Source organism: Gossypium raimondii, chromosome 7, assembly GCF_025698545.1.
Source record: "Gossypium raimondii isolate GPD5lz chromosome 7, ASM2569854v1, whole genome shotgun sequence".
In the NCBI taxonomy this organism is placed as follows: domain Eukaryota; kingdom Viridiplantae; phylum Streptophyta; class Magnoliopsida; order Malvales; family Malvaceae; genus Gossypium; species Gossypium raimondii.
Genome location: NC_068571.1, coordinates 27,400,358 through 27,426,714, shown reverse-complemented (window position 1 = coordinate 27,426,714; position 26,357 = coordinate 27,400,358). Strand labels below are relative to the sequence as shown.

At 36.1% G+C, this 26,357-nt stretch overlaps 1 protein-coding gene across 1 annotated transcript; it reads right to left on the bottom strand.

Moving 5' to 3' along the window:
* Positions 1-3,803: 3,803 nt before the first annotated feature.
* Positions 3,804-5,911, bottom strand: LOC105797954 (TOM1-like protein 2). Its single transcript, XM_012627820.2, is given in 4 exon segments — positions 3,804-4,299; positions 4,638-4,901; positions 5,212-5,576; positions 5,579-5,911. Coding segments are annotated over 4 exon segments (1,026 nt in total). The 5' UTR covers positions 5,697-5,911; the 3' UTR covers positions 3,804-4,020.
* Positions 5,912-26,357: the final 20,446 nt, after the last annotated feature.

Below are 26,357 nucleotides of genomic sequence, written 5' to 3'. Positions count from 1 at the left end.
AAGTAGTACCTCCAAATCTTTAGAGCAAATACCACAACAACTAGCTCTAAATCGTGTGTTGAGTAATTATGTTCATGTGTTTTTAATTGACAGGATGCAAAAACAATTAATTTACCATCCTGCATCAGGACACATCCCAAACCATTCAATGAGGTATTGGTGAAAAGAACAAATTCCTTCCCCGACTTAGGCAAGTTTAGGATCGACGCTTCAATCAACATAGCTTTCAACCTCTCAAAATTTTCTTAACACTAACTATCCCATACAAATGGAACATTCTTATGCAAGAGCTTCATCATAGGCAAAACTATTCTGGAAAACTCATTCATAAATCTCCTGTAATAACCGACCAAGCCAAGGAAGCTTCGAATCTTAAATACATTTTTCGATGCTTTCGATTGAAGGATAGCTTCAATTTTTTTAGGGTCAACCCGAATTCCCTTAGCTGAGATAATGTGCCCCAGAAATGCCACATCAGATAAATAGAACTCACACGTACTGAGCTTCCTAAAAAGTTACTTTTCACGCAACACTAACAATACAATTCTCAAATGCTTATCATGCTCGACCTCTGATCTCAAGTATATCAAGATATCATCAATAAGCACAAGCACAAATTGATCCAGATAGGGCTAAAAAATGCAGTTCATGAGGTCCATGAACGTCGCAGGTGCATTCATCAGCTCCAATGGCATTACAAGAAATTCATAGTAACTGTATCGCTATGAAACAACGTTTTTGGTACGTTACTATCCTTCACTTTCAATTGAGAATATCCCGATCTCAAATCAATCTTGGAGAAGACTGATGTACCTTTCAACTAATTGAATAAATCATCAATACGCGACAACGAATATCAGTTCTTAACCGTCAACTTATTCAACTGCCGATAATCAATGCAGAGCCGCATCGACCCATCTTTCTTTTTAGCAAACAACACTAGAGCTCCCTAAGGCTATAAACTAGGACGTTGGTTCTATACGGTACAAAGCAATTGAAAAAAGAGTTGTACTCAAGTAAACTTTAATTACAAATTCCACCTCGCGATTGGGAGGCAATCCTAGTAATTCCTTAGGAAACACATCTGGGAACTCGCATGCTATCTGAATCTTGCTTATCTGACTTTTATCCGAGTGCGAGTTAATAATATAGGCTAAGATTGCTTTACAACATTGACTCAAGAGATTATTAGCTCGAACTGAAGAAATTATATGAGTTGAACCACTCAATTTGATACCATTCACTTCTATAACTTCACCATCCAAACTTTGGACCGAAAACTTTTTTTTTTTGAAACTATCCAAAATCACTCAATGCTCGGTCAACCAGTCCATTCCCAGAATCACATCGAAATCACCAAACGACATAATTAACAAATCAACAGGGAATGATCTATTCTAGATTTCCAATGGACACTGCCTACACACTTAATCAACGAGCACGATTTGTTCCAAAGGACTAGATACAACCATTGTAATTTTCAATAATTCAGATATCAAATTCCCTGATTTCACAAAGATGTAATTAATATAATAATACAATGAACTAGGGTCAAACAAAGCATATAAAGGTGTTGAGAATAAAAGAAGAATACCTAATACAACATCGATAGCAGCACCCTCTTCACGGGTTCTGACCACATAGGCTTGTGCTGGGGCTCTAGCTTCTGATTGCTGAACATCTGATTCAGTCCCTCTATTCTGACTTCCCTTCAATACAAAATCACCGCGAGGATTTCCCTAACCCCTAACAGCAAAAGCGAACCTCTGAGTGGTAATGGGAAAAGCATCATCAAAATGTTCTAGAGACCTACATCGGAAACATGCCCTGATCTTCCAAGGTGTCTGAGACTCTTTAGATCGCTTTGACTCAGGGTGCGAGCTAGATGTCCCAAATCACTTCCCAAAGGCTCGAGAGGGCCCAATCTTTTTCTCAAGTCCCATGACCTACTCAACCATTTTCACATGTTCAGTCAAATTAAAAAATTATTTTAGCTTATAGGATACTAATTGAACTCTGATCTCATCACACAATCCTCGTAGGAATCGATTACAACTCTTTTATTTGGACGTATTCAATTCTAAAGCATACTTGATGAACCACAAAAATCTCGTTCATAATCAACCACCAACATAATAACCTTTCTTAGCATTATAAATTCATATTTTCTGTCTTCCAAATACAACTCACTGACATACTTCTTTTGGGATTTGGATTGGAAGAAGGTCCAAGTGATTTGATCAGCTGACACATGTTGGGTAGCTGTCACCCACCATTGATATGCCTCATTTTTCAAGAGGGACACAACGCATGTGACACACTCATGCAGAGAGCATTCAAGCTATTGTAGTACGCGATCTGTCGATTTGAGCCAAGCCTCAGCTAACGAGGGATCCATGCATTTCAACCCTCTAAGTTCAGTCACCCATGTTTACGTAACTCTTATATCGGACCTCGTCGAGTTGCAGCTATTGGTGCGACTTGCAGAGCAACTCCTGCTACTCACTTAAAAACTTTTCGCAATTATACGAAGCAGATTCTCACTATCCTGACCTTCCCAACAAGTTCTATCAGCCCTATTCTATCGAAGATTGAATGGATTTACGTCTGGTGTCTCAATTCCAAATCAATTCTCACCCATAATAGAGTTATCATTGTTGGAATTATCATCACCAACATTATTTCTCTATTCTTCAGACATTTTTAGCTATAAAACAAACAAATCTTATAACCAACATCCAATCCTCGACTCAGACTCGACTCGACCTTGGCATGTACCTCTAGACTCAATTCCGGTCTCGATTTAGTCCAAGAATCAACTAAATCTATAACTCTGATACCACTAAATGTAACATTCCATTACCCGACCTGATCATCAAGTCTGAGCTACAAGGTTCCACATTCGTTGTAGGAGCAACTACGATCAATATTACACAATTCAACACCGTTACACATTCAAGTATAAGTAAACCATGTGTATTAAACAATACATAATCATTTTCGGGTCTTAGGCAAGCTTACAAAAGCTCTTTTGCTAACTCGAGATAAAAATAAGACCACATTGTAAAGATTTCAAAGTTCTGGGTTGACGTCGCGACATTGAGGGTTCCTCATCGCGACGCAACTCTCTGACTTAAGCTCATCATAACCTTAGATATACGTCGTCGCAATGTAAATCCTTGATTGTTCCACATCACGACATAAGGAGTACGCCGTCGCGGCGTGACTCATTTTTTTCAAAAGGACTACTGTGAAACATGTTTGAAAGACCTGTAATAACACTTAACATCTCAATTTCAACAAAACCAACAATATACCAATTGCATTTAGACCAAAATATGCCAAAATGATACTTCAAAATAACATTAAGCAACCAAGTTCTAACTTCGACCATTTACGATACAAAAATCGGCTTAAAACCCTTGGTACATGCCATATACTAACCTAAAGAGAACTTTACAAACTTTTTTTAGTCGAAAAATCGTTCTTTTGACGCTTGAACTACTTCACAAGTTCCCAAGAATCACCTAAACTTGCGTACAGAGTAAACAAACTATATGCTGAGCAATAGGGCTCAGTGGTACATTTATGATTCAAGATAGCATTAACAATATGTTCCAAGGTAAGAAATTGAGAGAGAATTACTTTCATACTGAAAGTAAAAAATTATTTCTGGTTCTGTGTTTGATTCGTGATTGTTGAGCCCACACTCGAAATGATTTGTGGTATGAGAATAGCGGAAAAGGTCATTCGGTTGAAAGTCGGGAACGTCAAGGATCTGTCTCACACAAAGTATAGGTACCTTTCAGGAAATGTTTATTGCTATGACAGAAAAACCCTTTTTAAACTGGATTATTTCCAAAATTTTATACAAAGGAGTTGTATAGTGAATAGGACTAACATACTAACTGATTAACTAATTGTTTAACCAATTACAACAATTAAGTAATGATAGGCTAAGCAAACAGCTTATACCAGAAACTAACAACTTAACTGAAAACTAGTTATTAGTTACATTCACTAACAGGATTCAGCATCATTTGCTGAAGCGCTCATCTTGCGTTCATTATTGATCGAGGGGGAAGTGCTCGTCTTGGTTCTAGAGTTCCCCTTAGGCTGTGTTCTGGACTTTGAACCAGCTTCCAGTTCCTCAAATTTGGAAATTAACTGCTGAAGCTCATCATTCAAATTCAGTGCTTCAAACAGGATTCCATCATTATCAGTAGTGCTTTCTATGATCATCAGAATAACAAGCTGTGACTGCTTACACATTTCCAACATGCTCTCTGTCAGCTTGTCCTGCAATCCAACAAGAAATTTTCTAAGTTTTTCAGTTTCTTTTCGGTGTTTGTTTTCTTCCCTTTGTTGTATCATTCTAATTTTAGAAGGGATTGGCATTCAGGGAAATGCATTTAAGCCATTCCTAATAACCCGGATAATACTGGCCAACAAAAACACATTGGAAGAAACAAAAACCTTTGTGATGCTGTTAAGAAATAATTTTTTTTGTTATCATTAAATGATATAGTGCCAAATAAAGTTAGCAGCATAGCAAAAATTATTGGATACGGAGCAAGGTCTACTAAGTCCATGATTACAGTCAAATCAAGCTTTCATTCTAAAACAAGGGGAATTACCTTCGTGGGTTTTGGCTGTGTTTCCTTGCTCAGCATGCTAGAGAGTACCTCAAGGCTGTTCCGTGTTACTTTGAAAAGTTCCTTCTTATGTTCAAGCGATAGCCTTCCATAATTACAGGCAAAATCACTGCCATGCAATCCTGTGCCATTGATAGGATAATTTTCAGAGGGAGCCAATGGCTCTCCTATATAAGACTCCAAGGTATGGTGCAAGTGAGGTGAGTTCCCATTGTCTACCGGCTGGTGTGAACTTTCTTCCAAGTTCTGCTTTATGTTAAATTAGGATAAAAAGTAAGCAAAAACATGGCAAATAACTGTCTCAAAATGCAATTCATGTAGGCATATTGGAATGCTGGTAGTATCAGCAAAAATCAATTAAACAAAACAATATTTACCAGGATCCAATTGTTCTTGCAAATTCTTCAAGAAATACAGTAATGGGGAGATGTATATATGATTTAGTATGAGAAATATTATGACCAATTTCATTTTCTGTCATCAGAATGCCGTCACAGCAACATGTATTAGCGCATGTAAATATAGGAGCAACATGTATAAATGGAGTAGCAATTACCAGATAAGTTTGGCGAAACACAGGCAGGTAAGCAAGATCCTCGGACTGTCCCCAAGCACGAATCAACTGCAAAGCACTTTTTCTATCGCCATGATGAGTGACCGGATTCTCAATCATCTTAACCATCTCTTCCAACACTTTCTCCGAGACCACTTTGGAAGCTACCTTCGCGCAATTGATCGTACAAGCTTCAAGCAAGTCAAGACTCAACCTTTGGCTCGCAACATTTTTCCCGGATATCTTGCTTTTTATGGCCCTAACAATTTCGGTTCCGTTCAACTCTTCACTATTGATCATAGAACATATCCTCATGTTCATTCCCCAGTTGGCTTCTTCCAAGGTCTCAAATGTGGCTTGATCCACCATTTCGATTCCGGTGTTGGGCCTTGTAGAATTTCCTTCATTTTCCCACTAAACATTTTACTAATTTGAGCTCCACTCGTTTTCAACTTCTCACCCCATTCAACCAGTTTGATTTTCTCCATTTTCTCCTTGTTTTCCTCACTGGTCAAATCAAATCTCCAATTCAAGCTATACTCTAAAAGGAAAGGAAATTAAAGTGAATGGGTAAATCAAGGGTCAAGGCTTGGGTTTGATCTTTGAACTCGATATTTTTTAAGGCAACTATGTTTGGCTAAGAATCCAACCTTCAATACCGTTGGCGCAACCTCAATAATTTTATTACTACTTTTAATTCGACACTTTCTATGTTTTGTAATTATATAATTTCGATCAAATAAAATAACTTCTCTTAGTATTGTTTATTCCTCACCAAAATTCGGATTTAAAATTCTACTTAAATAAGTTTTAGCGTTCAAACTTAATAATTTATTTTTAATATTTTACTAATTAATATAACACATATACTATATAGGTTTTATATTGTACTAGATCCCCACAGCGGTAGTTTTAAGATTTATTTGATAAAATTTTATATTTAAAATATATTTAAAATATTTTTTAAATAATATTTGTATGAATAAATGATAATTTTGAAAAATATAGTCGGCTGAAATTAACATAACATCGAATATAAAATAAAAGTAGTTTACATTTTTTATAGAAGCACTAAGTAGAATTCTTATATTTTAGTCGGACTTTTAAATAAAATTAATTGATAATAACTATTTTAAATTATTTTTATTAAATAAGAAAAATAAATTTATGGTAATTATTTATTCATATTTTATTATTTATATAAATCTTTAAAGATATTTATATCTAATTGTTTAACATGTATATTTTCAGGCTTAATATAAAAAATGCACCTTAAATTATACTCGTTTTCCCATAACTAAACTTTTTTTTGGTCAAATTGAGTATCTAAAAAGTTTTACTTTCACATTGGTACCTTTGTTAGTCAACCAATAGTCAACCTTGGTCAATGATGACATGACTAATCATCAATCGACATGTGGCAAAAAAGGCAAATAAGCAAACCACCTCATTATTTGTATAAAATAATTTAAAAAAATAGAAAAATTAAAATTAAAATTTTATTTTAAATTATTTATGTTAATATTAATTAAAAATAGTATTAAAAAAATTCCCCCAACTTCGTCCCTCTCTCCTCCCCCCCTCAACTCCTTTCCCCTCCACCACACTCTCATCCTTCTCCCTCTTCCTCACCATCCTTCCCCCCTACACCGACCCTCACCTTCACCCTCTCTCTCTCCTCCAGCATCCCTTTCTTCTGCTAACCTGCGAGAAGAAATCGAACAAAGATAAGTCACCATAGAAAAGAAAAAGATAATAAATTTGGGAGAGAAAGAGAGAGATGAGAGATGAGCAAAACCAATTCTAAAATTGCATAATTATTTTTCCCCCATTAATGGCGTTTATGAGGGAAGGGTAACAACTTTTGAAAACAGACTGGCAGGTTGTTAACTAATAGTTGCCTTAAATGCACCATCTTCATTAAACAGTATTAACCCAAAACGTGTAAATTTTTAACATGAATCAAACCTTAGCTACAACACATTGTTTCATTAAAGTTTCTAAAACAAAAACGCCATGCTTAACAATTACATTAAACAAAACAATAACAGAAATTCAAAACAGGCGGGACCATTGTTGCTTCCTTCCATAACAATTACTCCCATCATTGAACCAGAACCTTGTCCTAAAGGATCAAATTTTGGATATTTCTGCTGAAAGTCCTGCAAGGTCTCCCAAGTGGAGTCTTCAAGGAAAGTGCTGGCCTACTCTACCAGCACTTATGTAGCAGCATGGTTCCTTTTTCGCACTATACACCTCTTTATGACTTGAACTAAAACCTTAAGAAAGGCCCCATCAGTCTCTACCAATGGAAACCCAAAGTTCTTGGAAGTTTTGCCAATGTGTTTCTTGAGTTGGAACACGTGAAATGTGGAATGAATTCGATATCCTTCAGGCAAAGACAGTTTGTAAGCAACCTTCCCCACTTTAGTTTCCAAAGCATAAGGGCTAAATTACTTAGGGGACAATTTTTGATTCAATATCTTTCTCATGGACTGTTGCATATAGGGTTGGAGTCTTAAGTACACCAAAACTCCCACTTGAAACTCCGTATTAGACCTCCTACGTTTAACCACCTATTTTATTTGAACCCGAGCTCTCTTCAAATAGAACTTGAGAAGCTGCCTAGTTACTTATCGATGTTGAAGGTTGTGATCCACTATGGCCACATAAGAAGAACCAGCCAAGTAGGGTAAATAGATGGGAGGATCATGGCCATAAAGAGCTTCATAAGGTGTGGATTGGATGGTTGAATGATAAGTGGTATTATACCACTATTCGACAAAGGGTAACCAAAGAAGCCAATCACCTAGTCTCTCACTTAACATGCACCTAAGGTATCCCTCCAAACATCAATTTAAAACCTTTATTTGGTCATCTGTTTCAAGATGGCAGATAGGAGAAAAATGAAGTCGAGCTTCAAGTTTCCTGAATAACCCTACCAAAAATTACTAATGAAGACTTTGTCTCTATTACATATAATTGACTTAGGGGTACCATGCAACTTATACACATGTGTCAAATACTCTTGAACCATTGTAAGAGTAGTGAATAGATGAGATAGTGCCAAGAAGTGACCGTATTTAGTCAACCTATCTACCACCACTAGTATTATATATTTTCTTCTAAAGGGTGGCATCCCTTCAATGAAATCCATAGTGATTGTTGCCCATGCTTGATTAAGAATTGGTGGAGGCTGTAAGAGTATTGAATGAGCTCAATTGTCACTCTTACACTTCTGACAAGTGATACACTCTCTCACACATTGCTTCACATCTCTAGAAAGACCTTTTCAGTAGAGTAGGCCTGTGAGTCTATGCCTTGTAGCATGGATACCTAAGTGACCCCTACTGCTCCTCCATGGAAGTAGCCAAAGAGGTCCCTTCTAAGATTAATGTTGTCCCCAACCATTACCTTTCCCTTCCTCCTAATTACCTTGCTATCCTAACAGTATTTGGGATGCAATTAAGGCTTCTACTAAATGTCTTGGTAGAGCTATTGTAACTTGGAGTTAGTTAAGTAAGAATTCACTTGTAACATCCCAAATTTTAGTTTTAAAGAAGGTAAAATTGTTTCAAGGATAAGTCATTTGCTTAGTGGTTAAAAAGAAAACAAGGAGACAATGTAATTAGCTTAAGGGACTCAATATCGATTCATTTTTCTTGCAAATTGACTTAAGTTTTGCTATTTTTCTCATTCATATATTTTTGTGCAGCCCAAGCCTAGAAACCCTAGGTATAAATGCAACTTTTTCACTCAATTATCAGTCTTTAGTCACTATTTTCTCAACCCTAGTCGTTTTACTCCTTCTCTATCAAATTTTTTTGTTTCTTCTTCCTTGTTCCGTCCAAAGAGTGGTGATTTTCACCATTGTTTGGCCGTCCTTTATGCTTCGTATTTTGAAATTATTTTTCTAGCCACTTTACTGGTAATTCTAACCTTCAAATCAAACCTTGTTGCTACCTTAAAACCTTCCCTATTGTCTCTCATATCAACCCTCTTTGTTGCCTATTGTCCCCATTTTCCTCCACTCGTGGTGGTACTGGTGTTGGTTTGAATATCCTTGATCAACAGTAAAGCCAGATTTCATCTGTGCCCTTGTTTCGCAGCAAATTAGTGTTTGGTTAAAGAGTTAAATTGGGAACACATACTTTTTCAACTTAGTGATGCGAGTTTGCGATAATAAGGTATGGGTTCGAACTTGTTAAAATAAGTGTTACAATTATATTTTTAATGTCTAAATGGATAATTAAGTTTGTTGTTCTACTTATTTGAATTTTTAAATAAGTGATTTAAAGGTGGTCAAATCAAGTACGTTTCGAGCCCTAACTAAATAACATAAAAGCAAAACTTTTATGGATTGCTGATTAATTGAATGTTTGGTGTTGGTATGATATATAATGGTGGATTTTGATAATATATGTTGCTAGTTGTATGTATAGCATGTAATGTTATGGAATGATAATTGAATGCTTGAATTGTTGGAACGATTATATATCATACCAACAGCAAACATCTCGGCCTTTACATACCCTTTCGAAACTAGAAAAGTGACGAACAATGTTGTTGATATAATTCCTTTTAATGATGTTGATACCAAGCTGCAACTATAATGTCTCAGCCTCTATGTAATCCACCTAGTCAAAAAAACCAAAATTCTATTGAACTTTTAAGAGATAAAAAATAAAAAACGGCTGCTAGACCTTTTGATATTGTTTCTCTTAGTAACCCTAACACACTAAGGGATTATATTCCTTTTATTTTATTTGATATCACATACTAGAAATAAAACAAGATTATCCCATTATTATTAGAGAAACAAATGGAAAGTCGAAAAATAAATTATATTCTTTCCTAAAGAATATCAATTTTCATGTCTTTTATATTTTGACCGAAATTAATTATTATGACTATTTATATTAATAATTTCAAGAACGTGTACAATTAATTTTTTGTATGAATCAATTCATATATTAATTTTATCTATATTCTTTATTTGTGTACAAAAGTTTGTACATATAATGTGTTCAATATTTAACTATCAAATTAAATTAATTCAATAATTAATTTAATTCATGTGACAACTAAATACAATGTCAAATGTATTTGGATTTTGTTTGCTTCAATTATAGAGTGTGACCCTATAGGTTCTTGTAACGTTAGTACTAATACTAGAATGTTTCTAATTTTACAATGAGTGGCATATAGCAATGCATCATTGCTACCAAAGTTACAAGAATTTGTGATTCGACATAATCTTTCTGTGATAACCTTCTTATGTATTGTATTATATCATTTTATCCTTAATATCTAGATTGGAAATAAGTCATAGAATAGTCACACTTGTATAATTCAATTTCACATTTCTTGATATTTTAAGTAGACTACTATAAACAAATAAGGGTGATATCTCATATCAACTTCCTCGAGCATGACCATGCATTTCTAGTCTCACTCCATCAAAAGGCCTAAGATATTGCTCCCATTATGTAGGAGGGTCAAATCCTATCTTGATCAACCATATCCCTCTATATAGATTGCGACATACCCAACATCAGTCTTTATAGTATAACCTATTATGGTATACATTTGGTTGTGTCAAAATATACAACTCACTATGTTAGGATAATGACGATCTCAAGTCTGAGGATCATATACATAGTAATCACTATGAGTAATGTTGTGACTATTACATAATAATCCAAGAATCATACTCATAATGGGTCAGTCCAGTATGTTGTTCTCTAACAAATACTCGTGTATCAATTTTGACATCCCTATGTCAATGACAACACTTTGTCATCAATCAACTACACATTAGTCTCAATGTATTATAATTGTCCAAGCCCATAATAATACTTTACTAAGGACCTTTTAAGAATAATCATATTATTCTTAGGACTTTACTATTAATCAGTTTATTTGTACACACAAAACAAGAAACTGAAATAAAAATGATAATGCATTATATTAACAAACAAGGTAAAATGAGTATGTGATTACAATGATCTCATGATTGGTCTTTGAGAATACTCCAACATGAATTGTATGCTTGAGTGAAATGCCATAGAATGAACTGATTGAAAGCTTGCTATATAAACACTGGAAATCCTTTTATAAGATGTTAAATTGTCATTGAAATGATTATAATATCAGGACATGTTGAAATGCCACTAAAATGATTGTGAATGTAACATCTCACTCGGCAAAGTCCATACTATTTAAGTATTGATAATAAAAGTAAGGCTTAGGGGTAAGTTTAAAATGCTCAACGTTAGGATTTGATTAAGTGTAGGGACTTTCTGAATGTACCAATGATGCCCTGGTCTAGTGGATTCTGAATGAAAAGAAAGAAACCTATGGCGACATTTGATAAAACAACGTATGAAGTCATCTGAAGGAATGATAAGTATGGTGAACTCTACAAAGTACAATGTATAGGATGTTCTAAAAGAACAAAGGTTAGGCTAACTCTGAAGAAAGGTAAGTATGACGAATCAAGGAGTACCGATAATAATGTATATATATAAATAGGGCACATAGTTATAAAGAAATATGATTGGTGAAGTAGTGTTCGCCCAAAAGACCATTGCAGCCTATTGAGTGGGTGGACTTCGAAAGGAAAATAAGTGAACAGAGATTCCATGTTAGATAACTATGAGTAGCAAAATAAGACTTATGGCTATGTAAAATGATTTTTAGGGTATGAGTCTATGCCATAGTATACCTTATAACCAATGTGGTCCCATACCAGCTAATTTGCGAGGTAAGCTACTTAGCATTGATGTGACATTACCAAGTTCCCATAAGGGTTTGAGTTAAGTTAAAAGGACACTCGGGTTAAGTTAAAGGAGAGTTATATTCCTTCTTAAGGGCTAAAAGTAGATGGAAACATCTCTCTAAGTTAAGTCTAAAACCTTAATTTTTGTTAGTGATTTTCTCTCCCATCAAGGTACGTTTCATGACTCTGCTAGTCAAGGGAACACATATATTTAAGTAAGCTTAGAAAGAAAAAAAAATAAGGCTTAGTGATATACTTGAGTTTTAAAGTGATAATAAAGGTTACCCGAATGGGTTCTGACAAAATGTCTCTATTTATCAAGGAAGAGGAGGCTATAGCATCTAGCCTAATGATGGATCTAGAGCCCAAACTATTGATTTCACAAGGAAAGACTAAATATAGATTTTAAACTACCTTTGAGGTTATCAGGTGAGTCTTTAAGCTAACTCATGCATGTATAATATGCCTTCTAGAAACTTCTACGCTAAGTAACCAAATCGTGAATAGAACTAGTGAAATAAGATTTGATGACTCTAATGAGGAACATAAGATTTATGACCTTGCATGTATGGATAACATGAGGTTTTGTGGTCAAAGTATAAGACATGAATTTTGAGGTTAAAATATGATTGTTTTTGGATAATGAAAATGTGTTAATGTGTCTAAAAGGTCTAGGTATGTTTGTTAGGAGTAAGTCAAGATATGATGAGTTCATGAAAGATGGGTCTAAGTATGAAGAGTCTGTGTTTGTTTCCAGAGTCATCAAAGGGGTCCACCGGGACTATAAACACGAATTTATGAAAGGACAAGTCCATAGCTATAGCGCTGAAGAACCATATCATGTAAGACCGTACCTGGTGGGTTATGGCATCATATGGGGAAGTTTAAGGAAAGTTATAACCTAATGTGGTTCTTTGTATGTCCCAGGATAATGAGGGGAAAACCTCACGAAATATGAGTCTAAGAAAATCTCTATCACCAAAATACTAGAAAAAGGGACACCTCTATGGAAAATTTTTGAAGGGAAAGCCTTTGTGGTGAGTACTGGTTATAAATGACAGCTTTTGTGGCATAACTTTGGACAGGAAAGCCTTTATGGTGAGTATTGGATATAAAGGATAGCCTTTGTGACACAACTCTAGACAACAAAACCTTTGTGGGGAGCACTAGATATAAAGGATGCCTTTGTGGAAAAACTCAGGAAAGGTAAGTATTTATGGAAACCTCTATTTAAGAATGCCTTTATGGTAAATCTCTGATATGAAATGCCTTTGTGGTGATCTCTGTCAAAGGAAAACCTCTGTGGCAAACTCTAGACAGGAAAGCCTATGTCGCAATCTCCGTAAAGGAAGCTTTCGTGGCTATATTTGAAAAGAAATACCTTCATGGAACAACTTAAAGACATAATGCCTTGGTGGCAACTCTATGTTGGGAAATGTGTTCATATTGTAATAAACATGTAACTGTTTTCTATTTATTTGAACGATGAATAAATAAATAATGTTAATTTCACATTTCACTTTATGTCTTTTGTATTTTTTGTCTTTTATATTTTGTATGCATAGTGAAATTTTGTCTAACGCCCTGAATAATTTATTTCTGTATTTATAAGTTCTGACATAAATGTGTATCTGCTTCAGTAGTTAAGTGTTATGGGTGTGTGTATGAGGTCTTGGGTTCAAGTCTCACCTATGCCAAATTTTGTTATTTTTGAACCAAGCATTACCCTTGTTGAGTGGGCCTATATAAGATTTTCTGTTAATCCATATCAGAACTAGCCTGCTTGTTCGAGTGGTAAGGGAGTTGGTGTGTTGGAAGTTCTGTGTTTGAATCCCTGCGCGAGCTTGGTTATTATTTTTACTCGATTTTGTATTAGTGTTTCGGTGGTGTTGGGACTCTGAGGAAGTTGAGATTATGCGGTTAGTGGGAAGTTAGGGGTTATCTGATTTGTTTGTTATTTTGTTTTTTTTCTTTCATTCGAATTTCTCTCTATCTCTGACATTTCTTTTTCCCCTCTCCTCTTCTTTGTTTTCCTCCTTCGATTTTTCGTGGCTTTCCTCTAATCTCTGTGGGATTTTCTTGATTAATCATCGCTACTGCGTTCTTAGTTCTTTATTCGGCTGGTAAGTGATTTTTGTTGCATTTAAATTTTTGTTTGGGTTTAGTAATGTCAGTCTATAATGGCTAAGTGGTGAATTTTGTGATTAGGAGAAAGTTGTGAGGCAAGAAATCGTACTTCATCGGCTTGATTGGAGGTTGTAGTCATTTGTAGTAAGTGGTCAGTTGGTTTTGCGTAATTGGGTAAATTGTGTTAAGCTCATAATTGGTTATTGAAAGGTGTTTGGCATTCTGTTTTAGGTTCTGGTGGTCTCGGGAGTGATTTCACGGTAAAAATGTACCAGGTGTGTACCCAAAATACAGAAAATCGAGCTTAGACAAAAGCCAAAAAACCACATTATCGATGCCACACGGGTGTGTGCCCAGCCGTATGGTTGGTCGGGGGCGAGACACGGCCGTGTGGTTGACAAACGCATGGTCGTGCCTAAGCGCTACAGTGTGATGGTGTGAGTGTGGCCGTGTGCGCCACACGAGCTAGGTCAATTGGGCGTGTGTGCCACACTGGCGTGTAGGCCTACATGGGCATGTCAGATGGACGTGTGGAGTTTGGGCCAGGCTCTATAGGCCATACAGGAAAAGCCAATCTAGGCATGTGGGCCCATAATTCTAATGTTTTCCCTAGGGTCGGACGGGTCTTTCCGATCGATTGTGGGCCTACTGTAGGGTCGGTAAGGTCTAACCAAACCCTAAGATTATGAGATCTGATATTTTGATACTCTTCTTTGAATAAAACACTATTATGCTTGTCTGATAACTCTGTTAAGTATATATATAAACGACATCTGTTTATAAGCATCTTATGCATGATATTATTGGATCTAATATTTTTGTATCTATGACTGGGGTAGGTTTTTGTATATGCGGAGGAAGTGTTCTGAATAGAAACCTTCACCTATATTCTAGCAGCTTGGCTGTATATTATCTTATATGTGTCATAATGGCACAATGTTGTGTGTAGGGTTGGGTGGGTGTTTTTAACCCCACATGGTGTGATGAGATGGTCGGAGTTGGTGTGTGAAGGATATGGGTAGGATTCGCTATATCTGTTCTGCATATCTGTTTCTGTTATCTGAATCTGTAAAGGACTTAAATCCGAATATAAATCTGAATTTGACTGTGTATATGAATTCTGTATGTATAGCTTGTCTATTTCTGTTGGGTCATACACTGAGTTTACGTAAACTCACTTTTGTTTGTCTGTTTTCTTCAGATAATCCATAGACTTAAGTGAATCGGTGCAGTGGAGTCTTGCAGTGACCACTAGTCTACGAACTACCTTAAAATAAAGGTTTTTCTTTATTTATTTAAAGTTTGTTTCTAGAATTTTTGTATTAATTGGAATCTCCAGACTGTTGGTTTAATTTTTGGGATTTAGATTTTTTGTTTAATACTTTATTTACGAGGGTTATTTAAAAACATGGTTTTTACTAAAACAAAGGTTTTCCAAACTTACGAATGGGATTTTAAGAAAATGATGTTTACTATAACTTCCGTTGTAAATTATGTTTTGCCAAATAAACCAATTAATTAACATTTTCGACAATGGATATAAACGAATATGAGTTATTAAACTGAAATGATTTAACATAACGACTCCGTTTTCAAAACTCATTCTTTGTGACATCTCCGAATTCGGCCATAAAGCTTAGGCCGGGTCTGGGGTGTTATATTTAGTGGTATCAGAGCCAGGTTGCAAAACTCGAATTTTAAATTTTGGGTTCCAAAATTTGGTTTCAAAAAGAATTGGTTTTCAAATAATCTAGATAATTTTGAGAAAAAATGTGGTACACCGAGTCTCCGACACCGATCCTATAAGTATTTCTAAATTTAGATAGTATATTCTGAAAATACTGTAGTTAGTACTTTCTGAAATTGTACTGAGATAGTTAGAGACTGAAACCTCTAAAAACATTTTTGAACTTCTGATTATTTATGCATAAAATATCTGCTAATAAATACTGGAACTGATACATAAATTTTTTTAATGTAGACAAAATTTGAAATATGTGATGAGCGCTTGTGGAACATGCGGTCGAGGTATTCGTGGGCATGGTAGAGGTCGTATGCCAAATTTAGACACGAGTGAGACACCGATTTTGCCTACTACTAAGACTTGGTCTCAAAGTCGTTCGGTTGGGGACAACACACTGTCCTAAGCCATGTTGAGGATATTGTAGAGGGTCGCTGGACCCATTCTGGGACTAGGGGTTGTGGGTCGGTAACTGAACGAATTCAGTCCCATGGTGTTGAGCTGTTTAAAGGTGTCATTGGAGTCGCCCTTAATATGGCCGAGTATTAGTTTGAGGCCACCGAGAGGATCATGAATGATATAGGCTGTACTCCTGAGCAGAAACTTAAGGGTACAGTCTCTTTACTTCGGGACGAAGCATATCAGTGATGGTTACCGGTTGAGGAGGGTACTCAGCCCCATTGTCTGAACTGGACTTCTTCAAGACTACTTTTCAGGGGAAATATGTGGGTGCGAGCTACGTTGATGCTTGTAGACGTGAGTTCATGAATCTCACACAGGGTGATAAATTAGTGGCCCAGTATGAGGCCAAGTTTCTGAGGTTAAGCCGCTACACTCGAGGCATGGTGGCGTCTGAGTATGAGAAGTGTGTTCACTTTGAGGACAGTCTGAGAGACAGATTGAGGATTCTGATTGCTCCGTAGAGGGAGCACGAGTTTTTTATTCTTGTGGTTAGGCGAAGATCGCCGGGGAAGTTAAGCGCGTGGAGCGTCAGAATAGGGGCCGTGAGAGAGGTAAGAATAAGAGGGAGTTAGAGCCCTCTAGTTCTGTTCAAAGGCCTAAGAAAAAGGTCAAACCTGATGGACCAGTTAGAGTGGGGGTTCATGGTGCTCCTACTGGGATTCAGCCATGTGGAGATTGTAGTAGAAGCCATCTGGGCGAGTGTTGGAGGAGGATAGGGGCTTGTTTGATGTGTGGATCTTTGGAGCACTGTATTAGGGAGTGTCAACAGAAGGGCTAATCAGATGTAAGCTTCAGGACCGGGTTTTGTACAGCTAAGGGTGGTAATAGAGTAGGCCGTGGGTAGAGAGCATCGAGCAAAGGTGCTAGTCAAACTGAGGCGAGATAGCCTGCGTTGGTTTATGCTACTCGACACCGAGAGGATAGAGATGCTCCTAATGTTATCACAGGTACGTTCTTAATTTTTGATGTACCTTTTACTGCTCTAATAGACATAGGTTCTACACACTCCTATGTAGCTAGTACTGTTTCTAAAAACCTGGGGATTTTTGTTGAGAGCGAGTCTGTTGGGGCAGTCTATTCGGGTTAGTAAACTTTATAGGGATGTTCCGTTAGGGTGCAAAAGGAGGTATTTCTGGCATATCAGATGGAGTTGCCATTTAGGGAGTTCGATTTGATTCTGGGTATGGATTGGTTGGTTGAGCACCGAGTCAGTTTGGATTACGCGACTAAGAGGGTCGTTTTGAGGATTAAGGATGATAAAGAAGTGCTTGTGATCGGTGAGCGTTGAGATTACTTGTCTAACGTGATCTTCGCTCTTATGGTTGAGAAACTGGTTCGGAAAGGGTGTGAGGCGTATATAGCTTTTGTCAGTGTTTCAGTTTCTAGAGACTCTTCTATCAAGGATATCAGAATAGTGAGAGGTTTTTCGGATGTCTTTCCTGAGGAGTTACCGGGTTTACCTCCGAATTGAGAAGTTGAGTTCGACATTGAGCTTTTATTGGGTACAGCTCTGGTGTCCATCACTCCCTACTAAATAGCATCGAAGGAGCTTACAGAGCTTAAGGCTCAACTTTAAGAGCATCTGGATCGTGGTTAATATACCCTAGTGTATCTCCGTGGGGGGCACCGATTCTGTTTGTAAAGAAGAAGGATGGGACCATGAGGATATGTATTGATTATCGACAGTTGAATAAGCTGACTGTGAAGAATAAGTATCTACTTCCGAGGATCGATGATTTGTTTGATCAGTTCCGAAAGGCTTCAGTGTTCTCAAGAATTAATCTCCGTTCTGGATATCATCAACTTAGAGTTAAGGAATTTGATATTCATAAGACTGCATTTAGGACTCTTTACGGACACTAAGAGTTCCTAGTTATGCCTTTTGTTCTGACGAATGCTCCAATTGCATTCATTAATTTGAAGAACCGAGTCTTTCAGCCATATTTGGATTAGTTCATCGTGGTCTTCATCGACGAGATTCTAGTTTAATCTAAGACTGAGGATGAGCATGATGAACATCTTAAAGTAGTGCTTTAGATACTCCGAGAGAAGTAACTCTACGCTAAGTTGAGCAAGTGTGAGTTCTGTTTACGAGAGGTAACTTTTCTACTGCACGTGGTTTCTGTTGAGGGGATTCGAGTGGATCCTAGAAAGATTAAGGCGGTGATTGATTGGAAACAGCCTAAGAATGTATCTGATATTCATAGTGTTTTGGGTCCTGCGAGATACTATCGGCGCTTGTCGAGGGGTTCTCTCTAATTACAGCTCATTTGACTAAGCTTTTGCGCAAGGGTGTTCCCTTCATCTAGTCTGATGCTAAATAATCGAGCTTTGAGAAACTCAAGTTTGTTCTAACCCAGGCTCCTGTTTTGATACAACCTGAATCTGGTAAGGAGTTTGTGGTGTATAGTGATGCACTGTACGTCGGTTTGGGATGTGTACTGATGTAAGATGGTAAAATTGTGGCTTATGCTTCCCGTTAGCTTAAGACACACAAAGGAAATTACCCGATGCATGATCTCGAGTTGGCTACTGTGGTTTTCGTGTTAAAGATCTAGAGACATTATTTGTATGGTGAAAGGTGTATTATCTACACGGGTCACAAGAGCCTCAAGTACCTCCTTACTCAGAAAGAGTTGAATCTTAGACAGCGTCGATGGATTAAGCTACTCAAAGATTATGACTGCACGATAGATTATAATCCTAGTAAGGCCAATGTGGTGGCCGATGCTCTCAGTCGTAGAGTGATGACTGATTTGAGGGCGATGTTCGCTCGTCTTAGTTTGTTTGATGATGGGGGTCTATTAGTCGAGTTGCAAGTTAAGCTGACTTGGATTGCTCAAATTCGAGATAAGTAGTTAGGGGATGAGTCTTTGGGTTTACAGTTTCGGTAGATTGAGAGTGGCAATACTTCAGATTTTGGTCTGAATAAGGATAGAGTTCTATGTTTCCGAGGACAGGTTTGTCTACCAAATGATTTTGATCTGAGGCAGTTGATTCTGATGGAGGCGCATAGTAGCCCTTATGCTATGCATCCTGGTGGAAATAAGATGCATCTGGATCTCCGTGAACTGTATTGGTGGTCAGGTTTGAAACATTAGGTGATGGATTTTATTGCTCATTGTCTGATGTGCTAGCAAGTTAAGGTTGAACACCAGTTGCCTTCAGGTTTGCTTCAACCTGTTAAGATTCCTTTATGGAAGTAGGAGCGAGTAACGATAGACTTTGTTAGTGCGTTGCCCTTGACACCTATTAAGAAGGATTTTGTTTGGGTCATCGTGGATCGATTGACCAAGTCCGCTCATTTTATTTCAGTTTAGACGGACTATTTTCTGCAGAAGTTAGTGAAGCTCTATATCTCTGAGATTGTAAGATTGCAGAGGGTTCCTGTTTTGATAATTTCTGATAGAGATCCTTGCTTCACTTCTTGGTTCTGGAAGAAATTACATGAGGCTCTGGGTTTGAGATTGGACTTCAGTATAGCGTTCCATCCTCAGACTGATGGTCAATCTGAGAGGGTGATTCAGATATTTGAGGATATACTTCGGAGTTGTGTGATAGATTTCCGAGGTAGTTGGAAGGATTTTCTGCCACTAGCTAAGTTCGCCTGTAATAACAGTTTCCAGCCTAGCATTCAGATGGCACCTTACGAGGCTTTGTATGGTCGTAAGTGTCGTACGCCTCTATGTTGGACTGAGTTGGGTGAACGTCGGGTTTTAGGTCTTGAGTTAGTTTTTGAGACTGAAGATAAAGTTAGATTGATTCGGGATCGTCTGAAGGCGGCTTCTGATATGCAGAAGTCTTATAAAAATCTGAAGAAGGAGACATTAAGTACTCTATAAGTGACCTTATCTTTCTTAAGGTTTCTCCGTAGAAGAAAGTTTTGAGATTTGGTCGTAAGGGCAAGTTGAGCCTTAGGTTTATTGGGCCGTATCAGATTCTGAAGCATGTGAGACAGGTCGCTTATCAGTTGGAGTTACCTCCAAAGTTGGACCGTATCCACGATGTGTTTTACGTCTCAATGTTGAGGTGGTACCGGTCTGATCCATCTCACGTTATTTCTGTTGAGGAGATCGGAGTTTGACCAGACTTGACTTTCGAAGATGAGTCACTTCAGGTTTTGGATCATGAGGTTAAGGTTCTGAGGAGAAATTCCATACCGTTAGTGAAGGTTCTGTGGTGGAATCATGGCATTGAGGAAGCCACGTGGGAACCTGAGGACTCGATGCGTCAACAGTATCCTCATTTGTTCTGATCAGGTAAATTTCGAGGTCAAAATTTCATTTAGGGGGTAGAGTTGTAATGCCCTAAATAATTTATTTCTGTATCTATAAGTTCTGATGTAAGTTCTGACATCAGTGGTTAAGTGTTCTAGTTGTGTGTATGAGGTCTTGGGTTCAAGTCTCACCTATGCCAGATTTTGTTATTTTTGAACTAAGCCTTACCCTTGTTGAGTGGACTTATATAAAATTGTCTGTTAATCCATATTAGAATAAGTCTGCTGGTTCGAGTAGTAAGAGAGTTGGTGTGTTGGAGGTCCTGTGTTCGAACCCTTGCGAGAGCATGGGTATTATTTTTACTCGATTTTGTGTTAGTGTTTCGGTGGTGTTGGGATTCTGAGGAAGTTGAGATTATGTGGTTAGTAGGGAGTTGGGTGTTATCTGATTTGTTTTTTTTCTTTCGAATTTCTCTCTGTCTCTAACGTTTCTTTTTTCCCCTCCCCTCTTCTTTGTTTTCCTCCTTCAATTTTTCATGGCTTTCCTCTGATCTCTATGGGATTTTCTCGGTTAATCTTCAATACTGCGTTCTTGGTTCTTTATTCGGCTGGTAAGTGATTTTTGCAGCCTTTAACTTTTGGTTTGGGTTTAATAATGTTAGTCTATGGTGGCTAAGTGGTGAATTCTGTGATTAGGAGAAGGTTGTGAGGCAAGAAATCGCACATCATCGGCTTGATTGGAGGTTGTGGTCTTTTTTGGTAAGCGGTAAGTTGGTTTTACATAATTGGGTAAATTGTGTTAGGCTCATAATTGATTATTAAAAGGTGTTTGGGCATTTTATTTTTGGTGTTAATGGTCTCAGGAGTGATTCCACGGCGGAAACGAACCAAGTGTGTACCCAAAATGCAAAAAATCGAGCGCGAAAGCAAAAAAAACCACACTATTGATACCACACGGGCGTGTGCCCGGCCGTACGGTTGGCCGTGTCTCGTGGGCCCACACAGGCATGTCATGGGCATCTGAGATTTGGGCCAAGCCGTGTGGACCACACGGGCAAGGCCAATCTGGGCATGTGGGCCACACGGGCACGTGGGCCCATAATTCTGAAGTTTTCACTAAGGTCGTACAGGTTGTTTCGATCGACTGTGGACCTACCGTAGGGTCTGTAAGGGCTAACCAAACCCTAAAATTATGATATCTGATATTCTGATACTCTGCTTTGAATAAAACACTATTATGCTTGTCTGATAACTCTATTAAGTATATTTATATAAATGACATCTGTTTATTAGCATGTTATGCATGATATTACTATATCTGATATTTCTATATCTGTGACTGGGGTGGGTTTTTGTATATGTGGAGGAAGTGTTATGAATGGTGACCTTCGCCTATATTTTGGCAGCTTGGCTGCATATTATCTGATATGTGTCATAATGGTACAATGTGGTATATAAGGTTGGGTGGGTGTTTTTAACCCTACATGGTGATGGGTTGGTTGGAGTTAGTGTGTAGAGGATGGGGGTAGGATTATGTATATCTGTTCTGCATATTTGTTTCTGTTATCTGAATTTGTAAAGGACTTAAGTCCGAATCTGAATCTGAATTTGACTGTGTATGTGAATTTTGTATGTATAGCTTGTCTATTTCTGTTGGGTTATACACTGGGTTTACGTAAACTCACTTTTATTTGTATGTTCTGTTCAAATAATCCACACACTTGGCTGGTCGATGCAGCGGAGTCGTGCGGTGACCACCAGTCTACGAACTGACTTAAAATAAAATTATTTATTTATTTATTTATTTATTTATTTGAAGTTTATTTCTGGGAGTTTTGTATTGATTGGACTCTCTGGACTGTTTGTTTAATTTTTGGGATTTGGATTTTTCGTTTAATACTTTATTTGCGACGGTTATCTAAAAACAGGGTTTTTACTAAAACAAGTGTTCCAAACTTACGAATGGGATTTTAAGAAAATAATGTTTACTATAACTTCTGCTGTAAATTACGTTTTGGCAAATAAACCAATTAATTAACGTTTTCGACAATGGATATAAACGAATATGAGTTATTAAATTGAAATGATTTAACATAATGACTCCGTTTTCAAAACCCATTTCTTTGTGACATCTCCGAATTCGGCCATAATGCCTAGGCCGGGTCTAGGGTGTTACATTGTGACAAGCAAATATTAGCTCACTAATCGTCTAAAGTTCAAACTGAAGATAAGTGGCATTTTAAAGAACGTTTACATTACGAAAAAGACAACTTACTTCAGTAGATAATCTAAATGAGTTTGTAATCCCATAAAAGAATCAAAGTGACCATTTGATTCAAATACTGAGCAGGATTATTATGTCATCTACAATTCCAACAGGTGACTCCACGAGTAGAGTCATAGATGTACTCATTGGTAGGCGAATATGTTCATAAGTTAGTAAATTACCGAGTTTCTGTGAACTCATTCGTAACAATATAAACATGATTTTAATAATTCTAAGTTAAGAAATGTAATTAATCTAACACAATTATGTCATCTTAATTAAAATCGTATTTTGAAATCCTGCATTTGAGATTTATTTATTTTGTTCACTTATTTTAAAATCTTAGTTTTAATCACCCTCTTCAAAAAAATATTTTCTTCACCAAAGTGTTTTAAATAGCATTCATAAATAATTCTTTTCACGGTCCTCGTATGCACGATATGTAATACCCCAAAAATTACTGCAGAAGAAGTAAGATAATATTCTGATATAGTAAAATAACTAAATAAAGTGATAAAAGGGTAATTTTGAGTGATGTCAACATTAAGAAGTAAATTATGACATATTAATTCAAGAAAGGATTAAATAGCAAAAGTAAGAAAAGTTTTATTGCCCAAGGGTAAATACTCAAAATTTGAGGGGTTAAAGTGAAAATAAGAAAAAGTTGAAGGACCAATAGTGCAAATATTTTAAGGTTGGAATAATCTAGAAACTAAGGAAAATGGATGAATTAGGACCAAATTGAATAGGTGAAGAATTAGGAGGGACTAAATCGTAATTTTACCAAATTAAGTAATGACTCAATGATGGAATTTTAAAAGATCATAAAGGGCAAAATGGTCATTTAATAAGAGAGAGAAATCTAGGAGATAATGATGATGTTGGAGATATTTTAGATTAATTAAATAAATAAAGATTAGTTTATTAATATTTTAATTTGATTTTTAAATGATATTTTATTATTTTATTATTTTATTATTTAGTATATATAAGTGGAAATAAAGATGAAAAGGAACCAACCCACCATCTTTTCCATGCAATTCACGTTAGAATAGAAGAGAAGAAAGAAAGTTTTGCTTTCTTTACAATTTCGTCCTTCCACCAAAAAAATTCACCATTTTCACTTAGAAATCAAAAGAATTTCCATAGCCATCAAGAGAGAAAGATAACAAGGAGACTATGGGGAGCTAGAATATCAAGTTGGATTCAAGAAATTGAAGTTTTAGGAGAGAGAAAATCAAGTTAAAGGTTGAAATCAATAGGACAAGGTAAGAACATTAAGATTTCAATATATTTTTAAGTTTGATATTATTAAAATAGCATGGAAAAGATGTTATAATAGAGTTTTATTATATAAATTATTATATTCTTGATATATTAGTGGAGAGAAATAAGTGAAAGTGATGGAAAATATTATAGAGAAAGGGAATAAGGAAGTTATAAACTTAGTAATTAATGCTTGCACTAGAATAGTTTTGGACAAGCAGCAGAGGTTAAATTTGAAAATCACCATAAATTGTGGAAATGAAATTAGAGGATTAAAAAATATGAAATTAAATCTTACTGAGTCTAGTTTCTCATAGAAGAAACGGTGTAAGTAATGAAATTTTAAATCATGAGATATAATAGATTTTGTGAGGCAATGTCAGAATGATTTTGGGTTCCCCTATTTTGAATTTGGAAAATAATAAAAAATTGTAAAAAAATAATTATGGGTTATAATTTATATTTTTAAAATCCTTAAAGAGTCTATTTTCAATATAAACAAATGGGGATATCATCTGAATTCTGTACAAGCAGATAATCAAGTTTTAGTGAAGAAGGATCGGAACTGTCAGATAGCATAATAGAGGTGACTTTAAAGAATAAAATGTACTTATTGGCTGAACAAAAAATTCTGAAAATTTTATGGTAAGAAGATATGTGAGTCTATTTTCAGGTAAAATTAGTGGATCCTAATTTGGACTTCTGTAGCTCAAGATAAAAATAATTTAGTTGCTATGAATCAAATGGATAGTTTTGAATAAATTTACAAGTACATAGTAAAATCATAGATAATGTTACTTATAAGCATATTATATAAATTAAGGATGTGGAATGGAGAGGAGGAGGAGGATATATATATATATATATATATATATATATATATATATATGAATATTCAGCTAGCATAGATAATTTGCACGTTTTAGGCTCGTGGACTAAATTGAATAAAAGTAAAATTTTAAGGGTAAATTTGTAAAATGTCAAAAAGTGACCAAATTGCATGAAATGAATTTTTTATTATTTAAATTATTAAATTGAATGAAATATTAATTTAGATCAATATTGGGTGGAAATTTGAGAAAATAGAAAATTTCCAAAATGTCCCAATTTTGATATTTTCGCAATTTAGCCCGGTAAGTTCGTATGAACTATATTCGTATAATTTTAATTGAAGTGAATGCTATTTGGTAATAAATAATATATATGTGTGTGTTTTATTATTGGAATTAAATTATTATTGGTAATATGTATAATTATTTGATGCATTGAAATGATTATCGGAAGCTCGATTGATTGGAAGCTTGTTGGAAATGTATCACATTATCCATTTGTTCTATTGATAATTTTGGATGATTTGATTCTGGTTATAATGGCATGTATAATAGAAATTGCTTAACGTTAGCTCATTAATGTTTTGATTTTGATTGGTTATAAATATGAATGCTTGATGAAAAGAAAAGTCTGAAAATTAATTAGTAAACTCTATAAATGCTCTATAACCCTATTATGGCGATAGATACGGGTTAGCGGTGTTACACGATAACTCGACATTTACTTGTCACTTTATTGCTTGTTGCGATTGTGTACACTTGCACATTTCCATCATTCCAAGTTTTTGGCGTCGTTACCAGGGACTGCGTTTTAAAAAAGTCATTATTTGTGAAGTTGTTACATTTGCATTTTGGTTAATTTTTCTGTTCAAATTTTAACTTAGTTAATTCTTTTGTGATTATTTCAAGTGTTTATGAGTATTGATCGAATCGTCGATTTACTCCCTGTAGACCCTGAGATTGAACAAACTTTTCGACAGCGAAGAAAACAAGCAAGTCAGAGAAGGACTAAAAAGATGAACTTCAAAAATCTGAATTAAGGAAACGGAGCAAACCTTGCTAAAAATCCTATCCTTATTGCTGATGATAGGGTTAGAGCTTTGAGACAGTATGTAGTGCTAGTATTTCATGATCTTAATCCGGATATTAGGAGACCCGAAATTGAGGCACTATAGTTCGAGTTAAAGTATGTCATGTTCCAGATACTTCAGACAGTGGGCCAATTCAATGGAATGCCTACCGAAGATCCTTACCTACACTTAAGACTGTTTATAGAGGTCAGCGATTCTTTCAAGTTAGCCAGAGTACCCGAAGATGCATTACGATTGAATTTATTTCCATATTCACTAAGGGACAGAGTTCGAGTTTGGTTGAACTCATTACCACTAAACTCAATTTCAACATGGTAAGAGTTAGCAGAAAAATTCCTTATGAAGTATTTCCCGCCTAGCAAGAATGTT